The sequence below is a fragment of the Rhinatrema bivittatum genome, chromosome 7 (assembly GCF_901001135.1).
Source record: "Rhinatrema bivittatum chromosome 7, aRhiBiv1.1, whole genome shotgun sequence".
Taxonomy (NCBI): domain Eukaryota; kingdom Metazoa; phylum Chordata; class Amphibia; order Gymnophiona; family Rhinatrematidae; genus Rhinatrema; species Rhinatrema bivittatum.
Window position 1 is genome coordinate 309834325 of NC_042621.1, and position 17683 is coordinate 309852007.

General features: G+C 44.1%; 2 protein-coding genes across 2 annotated transcripts in view; both read right to left on the reverse strand.

Annotated features, from left to right (window-relative positions):
• Positions 1-7802, reverse strand: part of LOC115096249 (deleted in malignant brain tumors 1 protein-like) — a 94968-nt gene extending 87166 nt beyond the window's left edge. The window contains 1 exon segment of the mRNA XM_029610758.1: positions 7745-7802. Coding sequence (XP_029466618.1) covers positions 7745-7802 — 58 coding nt within the window.
• A 274-nt stretch (positions 7803-8076) lies between these two features.
• The window catches only part of LOC115096250 (deleted in malignant brain tumors 1 protein-like), a 36859-nt gene continuing 27252 nt past the window's right edge, over positions 8077-17683 (reverse strand). Inside the window, exons 4-5 of the mRNA XM_029610759.1 lie at positions 14570-14884; positions 8077-8228 (exon numbers count right to left, since the gene is read on the reverse strand). Coding sequence (XP_029466619.1) covers positions 8077-8228; positions 14570-14884 — 467 coding nt within the window. The remainder of the gene's footprint in view (positions 8229-14569; positions 14885-17683) is intronic.

Sequence of the window (17683 nt, forward strand, 5' to 3'; positions counted from 1 at the left end):
TGTGCCCTGCTTGTTGGAATGCTTGCAGGACCTGCGCACAGATAAATGGCACAAAAGCTCTGATTATAATGAATGTCACACAACGTGGCTGTAAGGACAGTGGAGCCTTGTGCTGTGGCATGGTTAACAACACAGCCTAGTAGGTGCACCCACTAGGCCCATGCTGGCAACTGGCAAATGCGCCCTGGGCAGAGACAAGACTGGAGCTGTACCTATACCAGCCCCATTCCCCCCAGGTTGAGCCTTTATGTTCCAGGCAGGACTTAGGTGAGGGTCCGACAGGGCGTACAGAGAGAGTCTGTGTCAAGGTCAAGATCTGGACAGGCTACAGTGAGACAATAACCAGGCGTTAAGCTGGAGGTTGAGGCTGGCAGCAAGCAGAGCATATACAGAGCTCATAGCTGAGGTCAGTGGCAGGCAAGAGAGCAATCCAGGTCCAAGGCAGAGGTCATTGCCAGAGAGACTGGAGGTCTGGGATGATGATTGAGCAAGCAAGGCAAGGCAAAACAGACTGAACAAGGCAGGATGAGGCAAGGCTGGAACACGAGCAACATGCACTACTCTATGCAGTATGTAAGTGATGTTTTAATTTGTTTGTATATATTTGTTTTATATCATTTTATGATTGTTACATTGTTATTCGTGCCGAACGTTTATGAAGGTTCTGGAATAAAAGCTTTTTAAATATAAATAAAATAAAATATGCAGGAGAACCTGTTGCTGAGGCAAGGAAGACCAGCGCAGCTAAGGCATAAATGGAGGAGCTGGTGATGTCATCAATAGGTGCCGTGCAGAAGGCATGGCAGCCTGGGGGAGGAAGGCATTGGCATTGTCCTTGCTGTGTCGGGGGGCTGGAGCCCGCACGGAGATGAGTGCTGCCGGCTACGATACGACCATTACAAACATTACAGTGGTTTAACCCCTCCATTACCCAACACCCACACAAACATCAGTGTTCTGAGAGTCTGAACCCCTCAATGGAGTTTCAACCATTGGGTTTCCGCCAGACACTCCCAGTTTCAGTAAATAGAAGCTCCCTGTACCCAGGCCATAGAAGGGCCAGCATGATTTAGGAAGTTGTCCCACAGGGCTAAGTAAAGAGAGAGTCCTTACATGGGCCAAGGTCAGGGCTGACAGCAATCAGAGAAGTAACGGATCCAGGCCTAGGTCTGGACAGTTAGCTGGCAGGGCAGAGTCGGGGTCTATGGCAAAGGTCAGGTCCAGGTGGCAGGCAAGAGAATAGTTATAGTCCATAGCAGAGGTCCTATGAGCAGGCAGAAGGACTGGAAGGGTACAGAGCGAGGACGATGAACGATGTGGGGCTGGACATGGCAAGGCTGGACAATAGGATGAAGTAAGGCTGGACAAGGCAAGGTTGGATAAAGCAAGGGTGTAGAAGGCAAGGCTGGACAACAGAATGAGGCAAAGCTGGGTGAGATGAGGCTGGATAAGGCAAGGGTGTACAAGGCAAGGCTGGACAACAGAATGAGGCAAAGCTGGGTGAAATGAGGCTGGATAAGGCAAGGTTGAACAAGGCAAGTATGGACAAGGCCAGGCAAGGCAGAAACTGAAATATGGTGGGCGAGGAACACACCGGCAAGGATCAGGAAGCAACACGCTCTGAAGAACAAAAGAGGACCTGTTGCTGAGGCAAGTCGGAAGCTGTGCAGCCGGGTTTAAATACCCAGTCGCACGATGTCATCACGGGGTGCTGGTCCTAAGTTTTCCCGCTGCAGGGCCTGTAAATGCAAACTCACAGCATGGATGTGCGCCTAGGGAAGGGCGCGGCACTACGATGGGAGGCACAGTGGCGGCATTTATGCAGTGAAGAGGGAACCGGGGCTTTTGGTGGCGGCTCAGGTGAGTGCGGCCGGTCGGGATCATTCTGTGACTGGCCAAACGTAACAGTACCCTCCTCCTAAGCTTTTGGGGAAAGTGTCGATGAAATACTTTCAACCTCTGGCAACTAGAAACCGGTTTAAGAGGGGACTCCCGGGAGTCTTTGAGTTTAGAAGAATGTGGAAGGGCATTAGTCAGTTGATTCTTTGCTGTAGGGGTGAATCCTTTGGAGGGATTTGAGCATGGTACTGGAGTCCCTCAATTCTTCTGTTGAGCAATTCCAGCTCTCACGCCAATGAGAGTGGCTTCTTCCTCCACAATGAAGGATTTCGAGGAATCTGGATGAAAAAGAGAATAATCTTGTAGGGGCTCTGGTTGAATAGCCTTAGATATCAGAATGTTTTCTGTCCCTGCTAGGAACCTCAGTTGGACATTGCCCGTAAAAGGCATCTTCTCTGGGAATAGATGACCTGGGTGGTTGTCTGATCTATGAGGCTGCAGAGACTTGGGCTGTTGCTTGTGGCATTCATCAATGCAGCAGCGTATTGGAATGAGAGGTCTTTCAGGTCAGGCAGGATTGTCCAGGCCAACAAGACCAAAGGCAGAGCATAGGAGGAACAATATTCCTTGCAGGAGGTGCCCCAGTGAGTTATTAGCAATGCACCCCAATCTGTAACAGGTTGATGGAGGCGGAGCCAGGGCAACCTGAAAATGACAGGGCTGACTGCTCTGGAAAGTACATATATTTATTTAGCCATTTTATATACCACATTCCATGTAAAGATCACAACAGTTTACAAAAATAACATTCATAGCTATAAATCAGCAAATAATGAAGGATTACAGGTGTAGAATTCATAAACAGACATTAACATCTATCAAATGAAATGTTCCAATATATATTAAATAAAGATCAAGGACATAAGGTGTGAAGTACAGGAAATAAGATAAAGTAATACATTTCACATATTAGTCAGTCTCTTGTAAAGAGCTCTTACAATCTTTCATTAAATCTGTTCCTCATGCATCAATTAGAATCTCTTGTCCTTGTTATTGTATCTCTCTTCATTCTGATGTTTTTAAGTTAGGTTTTATGCATTTTTGAATAGCCATATTTTTAGCTCACATTTAAATCTCTGAATATCTGATATCAGACATAACATCTCAGATAGGGAATTCCAAAGTTTTGGACCCGCTATGGAAAACACATGATCTGTTATGTGCGTCAGGTGTGTGCTCCATTTTGTGGGGACAGTCAGTAGCCCTTTATTTTGACATCTTAGTGTTTTCTGCGGTGTGCAAGGTGATGCATATAGGGAAAAATAACCCATGCTATAATTACACAATGTTGGGTTCCATATTAGGAGCTACCACCCAAGAAAGAGATCTAGGCGTCATAGTGGATAACACATTGAAATCGTCGGTACAGTGTGCTGTGGCAGTCAAAAAAGCAAACAGAATGTTGGGAATTATTAGAAAGGGAATGGTGAATAAAACAGAAAATGTCATAATGCCTCTGTATCGCTCCATGGTGAGACCGCACCTTGAATACTGTGTACAATTCTGGTCGCTGCATCTCAAAAAAGATATAATTGCGATGGAGAAGGTACAGAGAAGGGCTACCAAAATGATAAAGGGGATGGAACAGCTCCCCTATGAGGAAAGACTAAAGAGGTTAGGGCTGTTCAGCTTGGAGAAGAGACAGCTGAGGGGAGATATGATAGAGGTGTTTAAAATCATGAGAGGTCTAGAATGGGTAAATGTGACTCGGTTATTTACTCTTTTGGATAATAGACTAGGGGGCACTCCATGAAGTTAGCATGGGGCACATTTAAAACTAATCGGAGAAAGTTCTTTTTTACTCAATGCACAATTAAACTCTGGAATTTGTTGCCAGAGGATGTGGTTAGTGCAGTTAGTATAGCTGTGTTTAAAAAAGGATTGGATAAGTTCTTGGAGGAGAAGTCCATTACCTGCTATTAAGTTCACCTAGAGAATAGCCACTGCCATTAGCAATGGTAACATGGAATAGACTTAGTTTTTGGGTACTTGCCAGGTTCTTATGGCCTGGATTGGCCACTGTTGGAAACAGGATGCTGGGCTTGATGGACCCTTGGTCTGACCCAGTATGGCATTTTATGTTCTTATGTGCTTCTGTGTGTCTGTGAGAGACAAAGGTGCTTCTAATGTGTGTGAGAGAGAGGGCGCATGCTTTTCTCTGGGAGAGAGGGAGCTTGTTTTTCTATGTGAGAGAGAGAGAGCATGCTTTTCTCTGGGAGAGAGGGAGCATGCTTTTCTCTGGGAGAGAGGGAGCGTGCTTTTCTCTGGAGAGAGGGAGCGTGCTTTTCTCTGGGAGAGAGGGAGCGTGCTTTTCTCTGAAGAGAAGGAGTTTGTTTTTCTCTGGAAGAAAGGGAGATTCTGTGTGTCTGTGAGAGAGAAAAGGAGGTGCTTCTGTCTGTGGGTGTGTGAGAGAGAGAGTGTATGTGCTTCTGTCTGTCTGTGTGTATGAGAGAGGGAGGGAGGTTAAAGTCTGTTCATCTACTTCTTGTCTGCTAATCCATGACAATCTTAGGATAACTGGAAATTGAACATTCTGAGGTATAGAGAGCACAAGATTTTTTATCCTTATTTTTAATTATTGGGTGTTATTTGATGTGTTATCCAAACACCAGAAACATTTCAACACAGTAAATTTTTAAGAAATTGAGTTTTTAAATATTGGATTTTCTATTCATCTCCCGTTTTGAAATATTTGTTCATTTTTTAGTATAGTTGTACTATTATATTTTATATTTCTTGGTTTTATAATTTTTTATTTTATTTGCTTTTGTATACTGACATTCGATCAAGATATCATATCAGTTTACATAAAACTGAACAGTAAATATTTTTTTTTATTTTTATTTATTTGTGTTTTACTATACCGGCATTCACGGATGGTCGTATCATGTCGGTTTACATGTAACAAGGGGTGAGCAATACATTATAACGTACATAACTATAACCTGAGAGTATACATTACAAATTATAACAGGTGCACAGAAAAAGAAGTTACAATAAAACAGGGATGATTCTAACTGGGAGTAGAAGAAGAAGATGATAGAAGTTTAACATAAGTAGTAGAACGTTGCAGTAACTGGTAAGGCAGGAGCAGCTTATTTTTACAGTATAACTTGTAGTATAACTTAGAACAGGTAACATTTTACAATGCGATTTGGAGGAAAAAAATATTTAACTATTTATGGATTGCTTTGAAACATATGGAGCGGTTAACAGAGAACTAAGTGTTACAAGTATGCCAAGGAGGGCATATGGCTTGCATGTACAGAACAAGGCTTAAAGGGAGAAACATTTGATGTTTTGTGAGGAATGATAATGTTTGTTAGGATTCTGTTAATATCAATTAATCAATCAATTAATTGTCAATTATTCAATTATCAATTAATCAATCAATATCAATTATTATTGATTCTATTAATATCAATTGGTACTTGAACCCTGGGCCAAAGTGAGAGGTGGTCCGCCCACGGGGAGGAGCCCCATGTGCCTCACTGTCGGGAGGCTAGGTCTCAGCTGAGGTTAGACATGGAAGCAATATAGAGGCTTTATTAAAGAGATAGAAGCACTATCCGTGGAGCTGGGGTGCCAGAGAGGAGGTCACACAGACCCAGAGACACAGGGTCGATGGAACAGGAAATGTCCAGAGGGAATATCGCCATAGTGTTGGTAGTGGTCCGTGGAGTGGGTACCCCGAAGAGGTCTCCTGTAGAGATGGTAATGGCCCGCAAAGCGGGGTACACCGAGGAGGTCTTAGTAGAAATGGTAGTGACCCGCGGGGCGAGGTACACCAATAGTGTCCTCGGTAGAGATGGTAATGACCCGCAGAGTGGGGTACACCGGTGAGGGTCCTCGGTAGAGCTGGCAGCGGTCCGTAAGGCAGGGTGCGCCTGTGAGGTCCTCAATGGAATGGTAAGGGTCTGCAGAGCAGGTACCTCTGAAGGAATCCTCCTTAGAGATGGTAATGGTCCGCAGCGCGGGGTACACCAGGGAGGCACTTGGTGGAGCAGAAAGTGATCCGCAGGGCGGAGTACTCACGAAAGAGCAGTGTTGGTTCCAAGGAAGCCCCGGGGAATAGGGCAGGCAGAGTTCCAGGTGTCAGGCCCTCCGAGAAGCGGATAGCCAGGACGAGAGAGAGGCCCCCGAGGAGTGGGTACCTGAGACATCCACGCCGGAACAGGAACTGGAACGCAGGGTCCTCAGGATGCAAAGCAGAATTAGCAAGGATGAGACTCTTTGCCAAGTCGTCTTTAGGCAGGGCCAGCTGGTTTAAATATCTGAGGGGAATGACGTCATCGGGAGGGGACGCCCCCGAGGTTCCTGCTATGACATTGATAAGACTGGCCCGTGTGCGTGCGTGCGTGCGTGCGTGCGCGCCTAGAGGGACCTGATGGCAAGATGATGGTCAGCGGCATCCGTGCCAATCCGGGAGGCCTGGGAGCAGTAAGCAGGTCGTCGGCAGCTAGCGGAGGCTGCCAATCTTTCCCATGGAGTCAGGGAAGCAAAGAAGGAGATGAGCAGTAGTGGTCGCAGAGGTCTGGCCCCAACGGGTGTAACAGTTTCCGCTTTTCATATACAGTGTCTGGCTTGTGGTTTCCTGCTCAGTTTTTGTCTGCACATTTCTATTTATATTTTATGGTGGATAGAAGCAGAACTTCCCAGCTGTTGGATATTTTTATCTTTAGTTATTTGATGTCTGTTGTTTTGAAATATTTTATTGGTGTTTGGGAAATATTTTAAAATTTTCCGAATTAGTTTTTATTTTGTGGATGTTCTATCATCAGCTGTTTTGAAATATTTGTTCATTTCTTTTAGTATGGTTTTACTATTACATTTTATATTTCTTGATTTTGTTTGATGTTTTATGAGGAATGATAATGTTTCTGTTTATCCATTGTTGCACTGCATACTGAGTCTGGCTTGTTGTGGTTTTCAGTTCTAAGCATACTTTACGGTCTCTATATTCTGTATTTGGTGAGGGTATGCCTGTTTTCTGTGTGTCAGATGGAGATGAGATATTCTGTTAGGGTGCAGTTTCTGTGTTGGGACCTATAGCAACATGGCTTGCTCTGTTTTTCCTAACAGGATGCATATTGGTGTTTTAGGGTCTGTTGTAATAGTTGCAGTGTTACTTTTTCATAGATAGAGTTGTTACTAATTGAGTGTTGGCAGTTGTCTTTTTGGTATGGGCTTACTATATTGTAATTGTAATTTAGTTTACTCATGGCTTTCTGAGTGCCAAGCCCAATCATTCACTCAGTGTGTGTTACAATAGGCCTAATGCTATGAGTTACAAGTGTCTTTTTTTTTTGCAGGGTTTTCTGGTTGACACCACAGCAGTGCATGTAATATATTAAACATATGGTAATATTTTATTTCAGAAGATTATATTTTGAATGTACTTTTTCATGTAAAATATTATAAATGCATCATTTTTAATTGGGTGTGGAGGGTGTGGCTGAGGCTGAGGGGCAAGGCTGTAAGGTTTTGCTAGGGTGCCTGATGCCCTGGCTGTACTGACTGTACTGGCTCCATGTGAGAAAGCAGAATTCCATCTGGAGTTGTGTTATCATAGGGCCAGACTCTCCCTAGTAGTGATGCATATAATCTTGGCCAGGGCTTAATTTTTCTATTCTTAATCCCTTGAGGAAGTTGGAAGTATGGAACTCGTCCAGTAACCCTCCTCCCCAGGAGTAGGTAGGCAGAGCAGAGCCTATGGCAGTGTTTCCCATCCAGTGTGCCTCCAGATTTGATCAGGTGTGCCATGGAAAAGTCACCACTGCCTGATGCTCTGATCCAGGGCACCACCTGGGCTCTGCTCTCAGCACCTTGCAGCAACAAGAGATACCAACGTTGGCTCTTAAACTGATGGGAATGCCTTTCTGAGAACACGTGTAATCATCCATGCCTCTTCTAGCTACAGCATGAGCCCTGGAGTGTGGTAATTAATGGGCAGCATGCAGGGCAGAGATAGTTGGCGCCCACTTTGTGCAGTACATACAGTGCACACTGCCCTACTCATCTTCCCTGTCTGAATCCTTGAAGCCTCTGTCTTAGTCTCAGGCCAAGTAAGATGGAGAGAGTGTGTACTGAGCAGTGGGTGTGATTCATTTTGAGAGCTGAGAGCAGCAGCAAAGAACCTCTGGCAGCCACATGCAGCAGCCAAGATAACTAACTGAGCTAGTTGCTCACACCACACCAATTTCTCCCTTCTTCCTTGGGAGCTGAGACAATGACAAGCTGTCTTTGCTCCCTCTCTTCTGATTTGGAAGAGAGACTGGTGAAGCTTTCAGTGCTTCCCTCTCCATGTTCGACTGTCAGCTCCATGGAGGCTGGTGTGACACATAACATTTTTGTTAATTTAGGTTTGCTTTGGGTATGAAAAAGTTGGGAAATACTTGCCTATGGAACCATAAAATCAGCAGACTCTGTGTAGCATACAGTCAATGAGAACTGGCTGGAGTGGGGGAGGCCCTGAGAAGTGGAGGCAAGCTATTGTAATAGAAAGGGAGGGGGTGAACCAGAAGGCTGTGCCTGTGCAGTGTTGGTGAGACCTCTGTCTGAGATGGCTTAGCTGAACTATGAGATGGGCAGCTGGCTGTGGAACCAGTGAGTTTCCTAGAGAGTGCCAAGAAAGGGTGAGAATGGGAAAGGAAGTGAGGAAGGGATGGAAACCAGCATCAGCTTTTACATAATGGTGCGTCAGTGCTGGGGCAGGTAGTATTTATTTATTTATTTATTTATAAATTTTTATATACCGCCGCTCATCAAAGATATCACGTCGGTGTACAGTGAACAGGAACTTACGCCGGAGCGTTTTACATTTAACAGAGTTATATAAGCGTTATACAATTAAAAAAGGCAAGTATATAAATATTTGAACATAAAACAAGTAGAATCTTTTACAAAAACAGAACTATCATTTAGTTGTAACTTAACTGAGCTGAATTAAAACAACACTATAGAGTAAAGAGGGTTCAAGGGGAAAAAGGTAAAAGCTAAGGGAGAGGGTTAGAGGGTGATGGAGTTCTAAATAATAAGTGGTAAGAGGGGAGCGAAAGTGCTAATCTTAAATTAGGAGCAATATGGTAGGATCATTAGAATAGGAGCAGAAATAGGAGAAGTTAGAGATGGTATATAGACAGGGGGTGTTGCGACCCCAGTCGCTTACGCAGCGACCAGGGCTCTTACCTTCCCCGCGGGTCTCCTCCCTGCGCCGCGAGCCGTGCGATTCCGGGCCGGCCTGGCCGCATGGCAGCGGCGTCCTCCTCGTGGGGACGCCGGCAAGCCCGAGGATAGCTCCGCCCCCTGCGGGGGAATGCGCGCGCGCGAGGGCTGTCCTTTTGAGCTCCCAGCACCCGGATGTGCCGATCCGCCCTCCTTCTAACGTCAGACCCGGAGGGGGATTTAAACCCGCAGCTTTCTTCTTTGCTTTGCCTTGCAACGTGGTCACTCCTTGGAGAGAGTTAGTTGCTGCTATCCTGCGTTTCTTGATCCTGGTTTGTCTCACGATTCTGCCTGCCTGCTGCCTGCCTTGATCCTGGTTTGTCTCACGTTTCTGCCTGCCTGCTGCCTGCCTTAATCCTGGTTTTGTTTCACGTCTCTGCCTGTTCACTGCCTGCCTCGACTCTGGCTCGCTTCTTGGATCCACTACTTGCTGCATACCCAGACTCCGGTACACCTCCTCGTTCCTGTCTTCAGCTACCAGTCCAGACTTCTGTCCGCCCTCGGTTTCCCTTCACGCCTGTGACTCTCCTAAGTCCCAGCGGTCCGGGTCCCTACGGGCTCCTCCTGGGGGGACCTCGGACTTCCAGGGCGAAGCCACCTAAGTCCTAGCGACCCGGGCCCTAACAGCTCCTCTGGTGGGGTCACGGGTTTCCAGGTGAAGATCCATCCCGCACTGTGTGTGTCTGCCTTCCGACCGTCCCATATTGCCGGTCGGCCCAAGGATCCACACCCGGAGCATAACAGGGGGTGTCTGGTAGAAAGGCAGGGCAGGTAAAGGAGGGGAGGACATATTTATTTCAAGTATAGGCATGTGTGAATAACCATGTCTTGAGTTTTTGCTTGAAAGTTTTGGGAGATGGCTCAAGGCGCAGTTCGGTGGGCATGGTATTCCATAACAAAGGGCCAGCAAAAGAAAGCGCTCGCGCTTTGGTAGAAGCATAGTTATATAGTTTGGGCGAGGGGGTCTGTAATGTGGCAAGGTATTGATTTCTGGTGGGTTTAATAGAGTTTTGAAATTGTAGAGTATTATTAAACCATTTCATTTCAGGATTGTGGAGGGCTTTATGGATAAGTGTTAGTGTCTTATAGTGTATGCGAGATTGAATGGGGAGCCAGTGTAAATCCTTCAAAACTGGCATAATGTGTTCCTTTGCGTTTGTATTAGTGAGGATGCGGGCTGCAGTATTTTGCAGGATTTGTAAGGGGCGGATAGCATTTTTAGGTAGGCCTAGGAGGAGTGAATTGCAATAATCTGTTTTGGAAAACAACATGGCTTGTAAAACTGTCCGGAAATCAGATGCGTGAAGTAAGGGTTTCAATTTTTTGAGTGTATGTAATTTGAAAAAACACTCTTTAAGGATTGCGCTGATAAATTTTTTGAGGGCCATTTGGTCGTCAATAATGACTCCTAGGTCTCGGACTTGGTGGGAGAATTGTATGTGCGTCGATGTTATTGGTGAGGTGGGAGAAGCATGTAGAGGGGTGGGAGGAGAAATGAACATGAGTTGTGTTTTTGTGGAGTTGAGGGCAAGTTGTAAGGAGGTTAGTAGATTATTGATAGAAGCGAGGGTAGTGTCCCAGATTTCAATGGCTTTGGGTATGGATTCCGTTACTGGAATAAGAATTTGTACATCATCAGCGTACAAAAAGTGTGGAAGCTTAAGATTGGCGAGGAGATGGCAGAGTGGTAGGAGATAGATGTTAAAAAGGGTAGATGAGAGTGAAGAGCCTTGTGGGACTCCTTGCTTCAGGGGGATTTCTTTTGAAAGGTGGTTGCCAATTTTGACTTTATAGTTACGGTTGGACAGGTAGGAAGTAAACCAGTTATGAGCAGTACCAGTTATTCCAATCTCGTGAAGGCGTTGGAGGAGAATTTGGTGGTTAACGGTATCAAAAGCCGCTGAAATATCCAGGATTACTAGAAGATGAGGTAGATTTTTATCTAGGCTTTTGAGAAGGTAATCAGACAGGGATAAGAGCAGGGTTTCAGTACTATGTAGTTTGCGAAATCCGTATTGTGAGGGAGAGAGGATTTGGTGTTCTTCTAAATAGTCACTAAGTTGACGGTTGATAGTTTTTTCTAGGATTTTAGCAATAAATGGGAGATTAGAAATTGGGCGGTAATTGGCAAGGTCTAATGGGTCGAGCTTAGGTTTTTTTAAAGTGGGTTTAAGGATAGCAAATTTGAGAGAGTTAGGCACTTGTCCAAGTTCAATAGATGCATTGATAATGTTAGAGATAGGGCTGGCTATTAGATCAGGGACAGTGAGGAGGAGTTTTGTGGGGATGGTATCAGAGGGGTGAGAGGAGGGTCTAGCTTTTTTGAGTAGGGATACAATTTCAGTTGTTGCAGTGTTTTCAAAGATAGTTAGCTGAGGTGCAGAGTCTTTTGTGTGACAGAGGTTATTGAATTGGGGCAAGTGGGAATTGTGTGTGAAGCGTGTCATAATTTTGTTAATTTTGTCCTGAAAGAAAGAGGCCAGTTGTTCGCATTTGATTTTGGCTTCTTCTTCTGGGATGATATTTGGAGTGAGGTTTGTAAGTGAAGTGACATATTCAAACAGCACTTTTGGATTGAATTGAAATTGGTGTATTTTACCAGCGTAGTAATTTTTTTTTGCATTGTTGATCATCTCACTATAATTTTGCAGTGAAGTTTTGTATCGTGCAAGTAGAGTAGGTGTGGGTTCTTTACGCCAATTTTTTTCGGCTTTTCTAAGGGCATGTTTTAAATCTTTTAGTGTGGGAGTGTACCAGGGTTTTTTTGTATTTTTCTGAGAGGATAGTTTTTTTGTAATGAGGGGGCAAATATTATTTGCAACTGAGAGGGTGTATTCATTCCATGATGTTAGAGCAGTGTCAGCATTTGATAGATCAAGATTAAGCTGGGTGTTGGATAGAGCTGTAGAAAGCTCGTCTCTATTGCATGTTTTTCGGTATTGTATAGTGGTAGTGCTAATTGGAAGGGGCGGAGGTCTTTGTATGGTGTTAGATGTTCTTAAGATATAGTGGTCAGACCATGGGATGGGAGTGCATGATAGAGAGTCAGTTACGATGTGACTGTTGGTAAAAATGAGGTCGAGTGAGTGACCAGCTTTATGTGTGGGCATATTTATGATTTGCTTGAATCCTAGTGATTTCATTGCTTCCATGAAGGAAGAGCAGCTAGGTGTAAGGGGTGTTGTGTTAACATGGAGATTAAAATCTCCTAGGATAATAGCTGGGGAGCCGATGGAAATATTTTTAGCTATATATTCAATGAGAGAAGAAGGGTTATTGTTGAGAGTTCCAGGGGGAGCATAAATGAGGCAGATTTGTAGAGAGGGGGCTTTGAACAGGCCAATTTCTAATTTAGCTGGGGAGGGGATGGGTTGGAGTGTGAGATTGAGTTGTTTGTTGGTGGCTAAAAGAATGCCTCCACCTTTCTTTTTTAAACGGGGGATGGAGACTATATCGTATATATTGTTGGGGAGCTGGTTGAGGAGAACATTGTCGGTGTCTTTCAACCATGTTTCTGTTATTGCACAGATGTCTGGTGTTTCGTCAGAGAGGATGTCGTTGAGTATAGCGGTTTTTTTGTTTAATGATTGTGCATTGAAGAGGATAAGCGTGAGTGCAGTGAGGCCGATGATTTGCGTGAGTGGTGGGGAGATCATGGTTGTGTGAATGTTTTTGAGATATGATCGTTGTCGTATGGCATGAGGTGCAGTAGGTCTATGTCTATAGTAGCTGAGCTTTGGGATGTTTAGCATTTTGAAGCTGCACAGGAAATAGTGAGTGTGTATTTGTGTGTTGTGTAGAGTGAGGCTGTATTTTGTGATGGGTGTGTGGCAGTCAGTAAGTTGCGGTGGATGAGGGCAAGCAAAGTGGAGGATAGTAACAAGCAAAGTGGCTTACTTGTAGATAAGGGAGGAAGGGGGAGAGAAGATAGAGGGATAGGGGAGATTGCGTACGTGAAATTACAGTTAAATTGGTGCAAGTAGAAAAGTGCTTAAAAGGGGAGCTTCAAACTCTAGGTTCTTTAGGCCTTAGGCGCTGTTGTATCCAATCAACTCTAGGAAAAGACTTAGCAGTAATCTAGGTAAGTACAGGTAAGCAGGTAAAATAGGTAAGTGAGACAAGTAAGCTGCTTTAGGTACTGTTATTTCTAATAACATCTAGGTTAAAACAAGTAAGCCCTTGCCTCTAAAAGGCTGCATCCAACGTGGGTTTTTTTTTTTTTTGGTTTTTTTTTCCTATTCAGGTAGTAGTCACTGAATGAGCACATAAGCAACAGTACAATAGCAAATGTCTTTGAGTGTTTGTCTTTTGTCTATTTCTGATTGTGTGTGTTTGAGTCACTGGCTGGGAGTATGGCTGTCTCATTACTTGACAACTGGTTCAAAAGCATTATTGGTTGGCAAAATACTTTAACACTAGACCAAGAATCCAGGATATTTGAGAGGGGGAGCCTAATCAATTGCATGAATAAAAGTGGGACTGCGGCTTAGATTGTTCACCCCTGGTCTCGGATGTGCTGTACTTAGTTTAGGAAAAAAATGAAATGTATGTTGGGAGATTGTTTTGTATTAATTCTGCCAGGCGCCTCTCAACAATTGGCTTGGTATGCTTTTGGGAGCTATTGAAGCACGTGCTGCACAGGATATGAGTGAGTCAGATACCTACAAAGGGCCGGTTTTGAAAAAATCCCCCAGGCTGAATTGTTCCTGCAATCCGCCCCTGACAGCAAAATTTATAAAACATATTAAAATAATAAAATTGGCAATATAACAACCTAAAGTAAAATCTATAACTTTCTGGCATGTATTCGTTTAAAAGCTAATACAATATGAAATAGCTTTCTATTAGTGCATTGCCACAGTTCTCTTCAGTTTGCATTATGACTCTCGAGGGCCTGTTTGAATCTCATAAAATCTCTGCATTCTTAACTCACAAGGTAAGGAGTTCCACAGTTTAGTCCCTGCAATCAGGATTGCTCTTTCCCTTACCTCGCTGACGCGTGCGGTTCACACAGATGGAATATTTAAAAGACCTTTATTCGCAGATCTTAAGTTTCGATGCAACGACGCACTTAGCCACTCTGACCACTTTATGTAAGAAGCATAGTACTTCATATTGTATTCTGAATTTTACAGGTAACTAATAAAGGGCTGTGAGTACTGGAGTAATGGGATCATATTTTATTGCCCAAGGCCCTAGCTGTGGCATTTTTCAATAACTGTAATGGTCTTGTTGTGTTTGCAGGCAAAGCAAATAAGAGAGCATTACAGTAATCTAGCCTGGAAAATATTAACGTTTGGAGTACTGTATAGAAGTCTTCATAATTAAGTGAAAGTTTCAAATGCTTCAGGATATGTACTTTGTTATACCACTTCTTATTTTGTTATTAAAGCCTCTGTGCAGGAGAAGCTGCCATAACAACTGAGCCCTCCCCTTCTGAACGTACCTGCACACACCACACCCGCATGTCTCCCTCCATCACAGGCATATGATGCAGACAGGTTGTGAGGGCAATCCAGGAGAGAGGATTCATTGCCTGTACACTGCACATCGAAAAGCAGGAACACTCCATCGCCAGGACCAAAATATGAGAGCTGCGGAGAGCCTCCATGTACACAGCCCAGCTCCCTGCAGGCAACCTTTGCATCATTCGTGTCCCAAGAGTCATCACAGACTGCTCCCCAATGGCCATCAAAAGCAACCTCCACACGTCCTTTGCATGTATCCCCTCCATCAGCCAGTCTCAGTGATGACTCTGACTCTACAGAAACAGCAAGAAGTCCCAGCGTTAGTAAACTGGTAACATCTGGAGGTAAATCATCCCATAGTTCCCATCAGAAAGGAAGAGAACTAGATTTTCAGGGGGTAGCGTAAGCAGTGACTGTTTTTTTCACTAGAACAAACGGGTGTCCTGCTGTGTAGTACATCAGGAACACTTGTGCAATCCCTTGATAAAAGATGGTGTATCTGCACTAGTAGGGGTCAGTGATATACCGGGGATTTCTTCCCATTAGAGCTGAGATTTCCTGGCAGCGCCTGCTCACAACAGGCTGTTAGATGAAACAGGAAATGTTATGCCTCGTGCAATTTTTGCAGCTCAGACCTATCTGTAAATATCAAGATAATGAATCTGGAAGAGAAGAAATGTCATGTTTCTACTAGCTCATTTCTCTTTGCTGAGCTGTGATATAAGAGTAGCAGCCTCCCAATCCACTTTCAACTAATAAGATTCAGTCTTCAGGCCTCCAAAACACCAACTTTGTGGCACGAGAGTTGCTATCTGAGAAACCCTTAGAGTTTCTTCTTGTCCTACCATTTCCTCTTCCTAAAATTGTGTCACCTCTTACTTCCAAGTCTTGTGACCAAAAGATTGGTACCATTGCAATTTAAGGACCTAGAATTACCTCAAATCGTCCTGCCTTCAACTCTGGCCATATTGCCCAATATTACTCATCTCATTACTGTCCCCATCAAATGTAATATATACAAGGAGCTGTGTCAATGCTCTTTCTTATTTTTATTGAAGTAACACATTACTAGAGGCAGAGTATAAATCCTTTCTGTTCTGCTACATTTTCACAGATATTTATAGGCAATTGATAGTCATTATTGCAAGAAGCGAGTCTCCCGGAAATCCAGCAGGAAGGTGTAGAATGTCTTTCTTGATCCAGAGATCTCTCCTGGAAGGACTGTGGGTGAACAATTGTCAGTGTTCTGTCCCCAGCAGTGGGTACATGTTTGTATCTGTACATATTGTAGTTTAACTGTTTAGTGCAGTCCTCCCTTCTGAGGATTCTTGATACTGAACCCATAATAAAAGTCTGTGAGCCTTTGCCTTTAAGAGGAGCCTTTGCCCTTAAGAGAAGCTCCCTCCCCCCTCCACTTTCTCTATCAGAAGAGCTTGAATGCCCCTCAATCTAACTTGAGTCTTCCTAGGTGCCTTATATTTATTTATTTAATTTATTTATTTAAAATTTTTATAGACCGACATTCATCAGGGATATCACATCGGTTCACATTGTAACGCAAACAGACGCCTGGGGAGGCGTTTTACATCGAACAGAGTTATATCAACAATTTATAACAAATTAACAAAAGAACAATTGAGGGGGGGGGGTAAGAGGGGGAATATAAGGAGGGAAAGTAACATTGAATGTTAAATGTTAAGAATAGGCTTTACTAATATATATAAAATAAAATAATATTATAACAGTATATACATATCCAATATGAGGCGATGACATATTAAATAAATTTGAGTATAGTTTGAGAGGAGAGGGGGGTAGAGGAACCTAGGGGGGGGGGGGAGAGAGGGAAGGAGGGTAAAATGTGTAGGGATTAAATGAAACGTAGGGGTAGAGAGATGGGGTGGGGGGGAGGGGAAAGAAGCGAGGGTGGGGTGAAGTGGAAGGTGGGGAAAAAGGGAATTGAGGAAGAAGGGAAAATAAGCGAACTGAACAGTAAGGAGAGAGAGGAGAGGGTGGGAAAAGAGAATGGAGAGAAAGATTGAGAAATTAGGTGTAGGCTTTAGTAAAGAGCCAAGTCTTCAGCTTCCGTTTAAAGGTTTTTGAGCATTCTTCTTGCCGTAATTCAACTGGCATTGTGTTCCAAAGGGTCGGCCCGGCGATCGAGAGCGCTCGGGCTCTCGTGGAGGTAAGTTTATAGAGTTTGGGAGAGGGGGTAGGCATGGTGGCGAGATGTTGGTGTCTGGTGGGCCTGTTAGATTGGTGGAGGCGGAAGGATTCATTAAACCAGTTCATTTCGGGATTGTATAAGGCCTTGTGGACAAGAGAGAGAGCCTTATATTGGATGCGGGATGTAATAGGGAGCCAGTGTAAATCTTTTAATACAGGTGTGATATGATCATTTCTGCGTGAGTTAGTCAAGATCCGGGCTGTTGTGTTTTGCAGTATTTGAATGGGGTGGATGGAGTTGTTCGGAAGGCCGAGGAGAAGGGCATTACAGTAATCGGTTTTGGCAAAGATGGTGGTTTGTAGGACTGTACGGAAGTCGGGGGGATGTAATAGGGGTTTCAGTTTTTTTAAGGAGTGGAGTTTAAAGAAACCGTCTTTTAGTATATTACTGATGAATTTCTTCAGCGTGAAATGACCATCAAGGATGACGCCAAGATCACGGACTTGTTGGGCAAATGGAATATGACTAAGGGGGGGGTTAGGATGGTTTTGAGGTGAGATGAGCATGATTTCAGTTTTGGTAGTGTTAAGTGCTAAATGGATGGAAGATAAGAGTTTGTTAATGGAGTGGAGCGTATCGTTCCAGATTTCAATTGCTTTTGATGGGGAGTCAGTGATTGGAATGAGTAACTGAACATCGTCAGCGTAGACATAATGATGCAGGTTAAGATTAGAGAGGAGGTCACAGAGGGGAAGCATGTAAATATTGAAAAGGGTAGAAGAGAGGGATGAGCCTTGTGGGACACCCTGATTGAGGGGGATGGCCTTGGATTTGTGATTTCCTAGTTGGATTTTGCAGTTTCTGTTACTGAGGTAAGAGTTGAACCAGTTGTGAGCAACACCCGTAACACCGATTTCTGTTAATC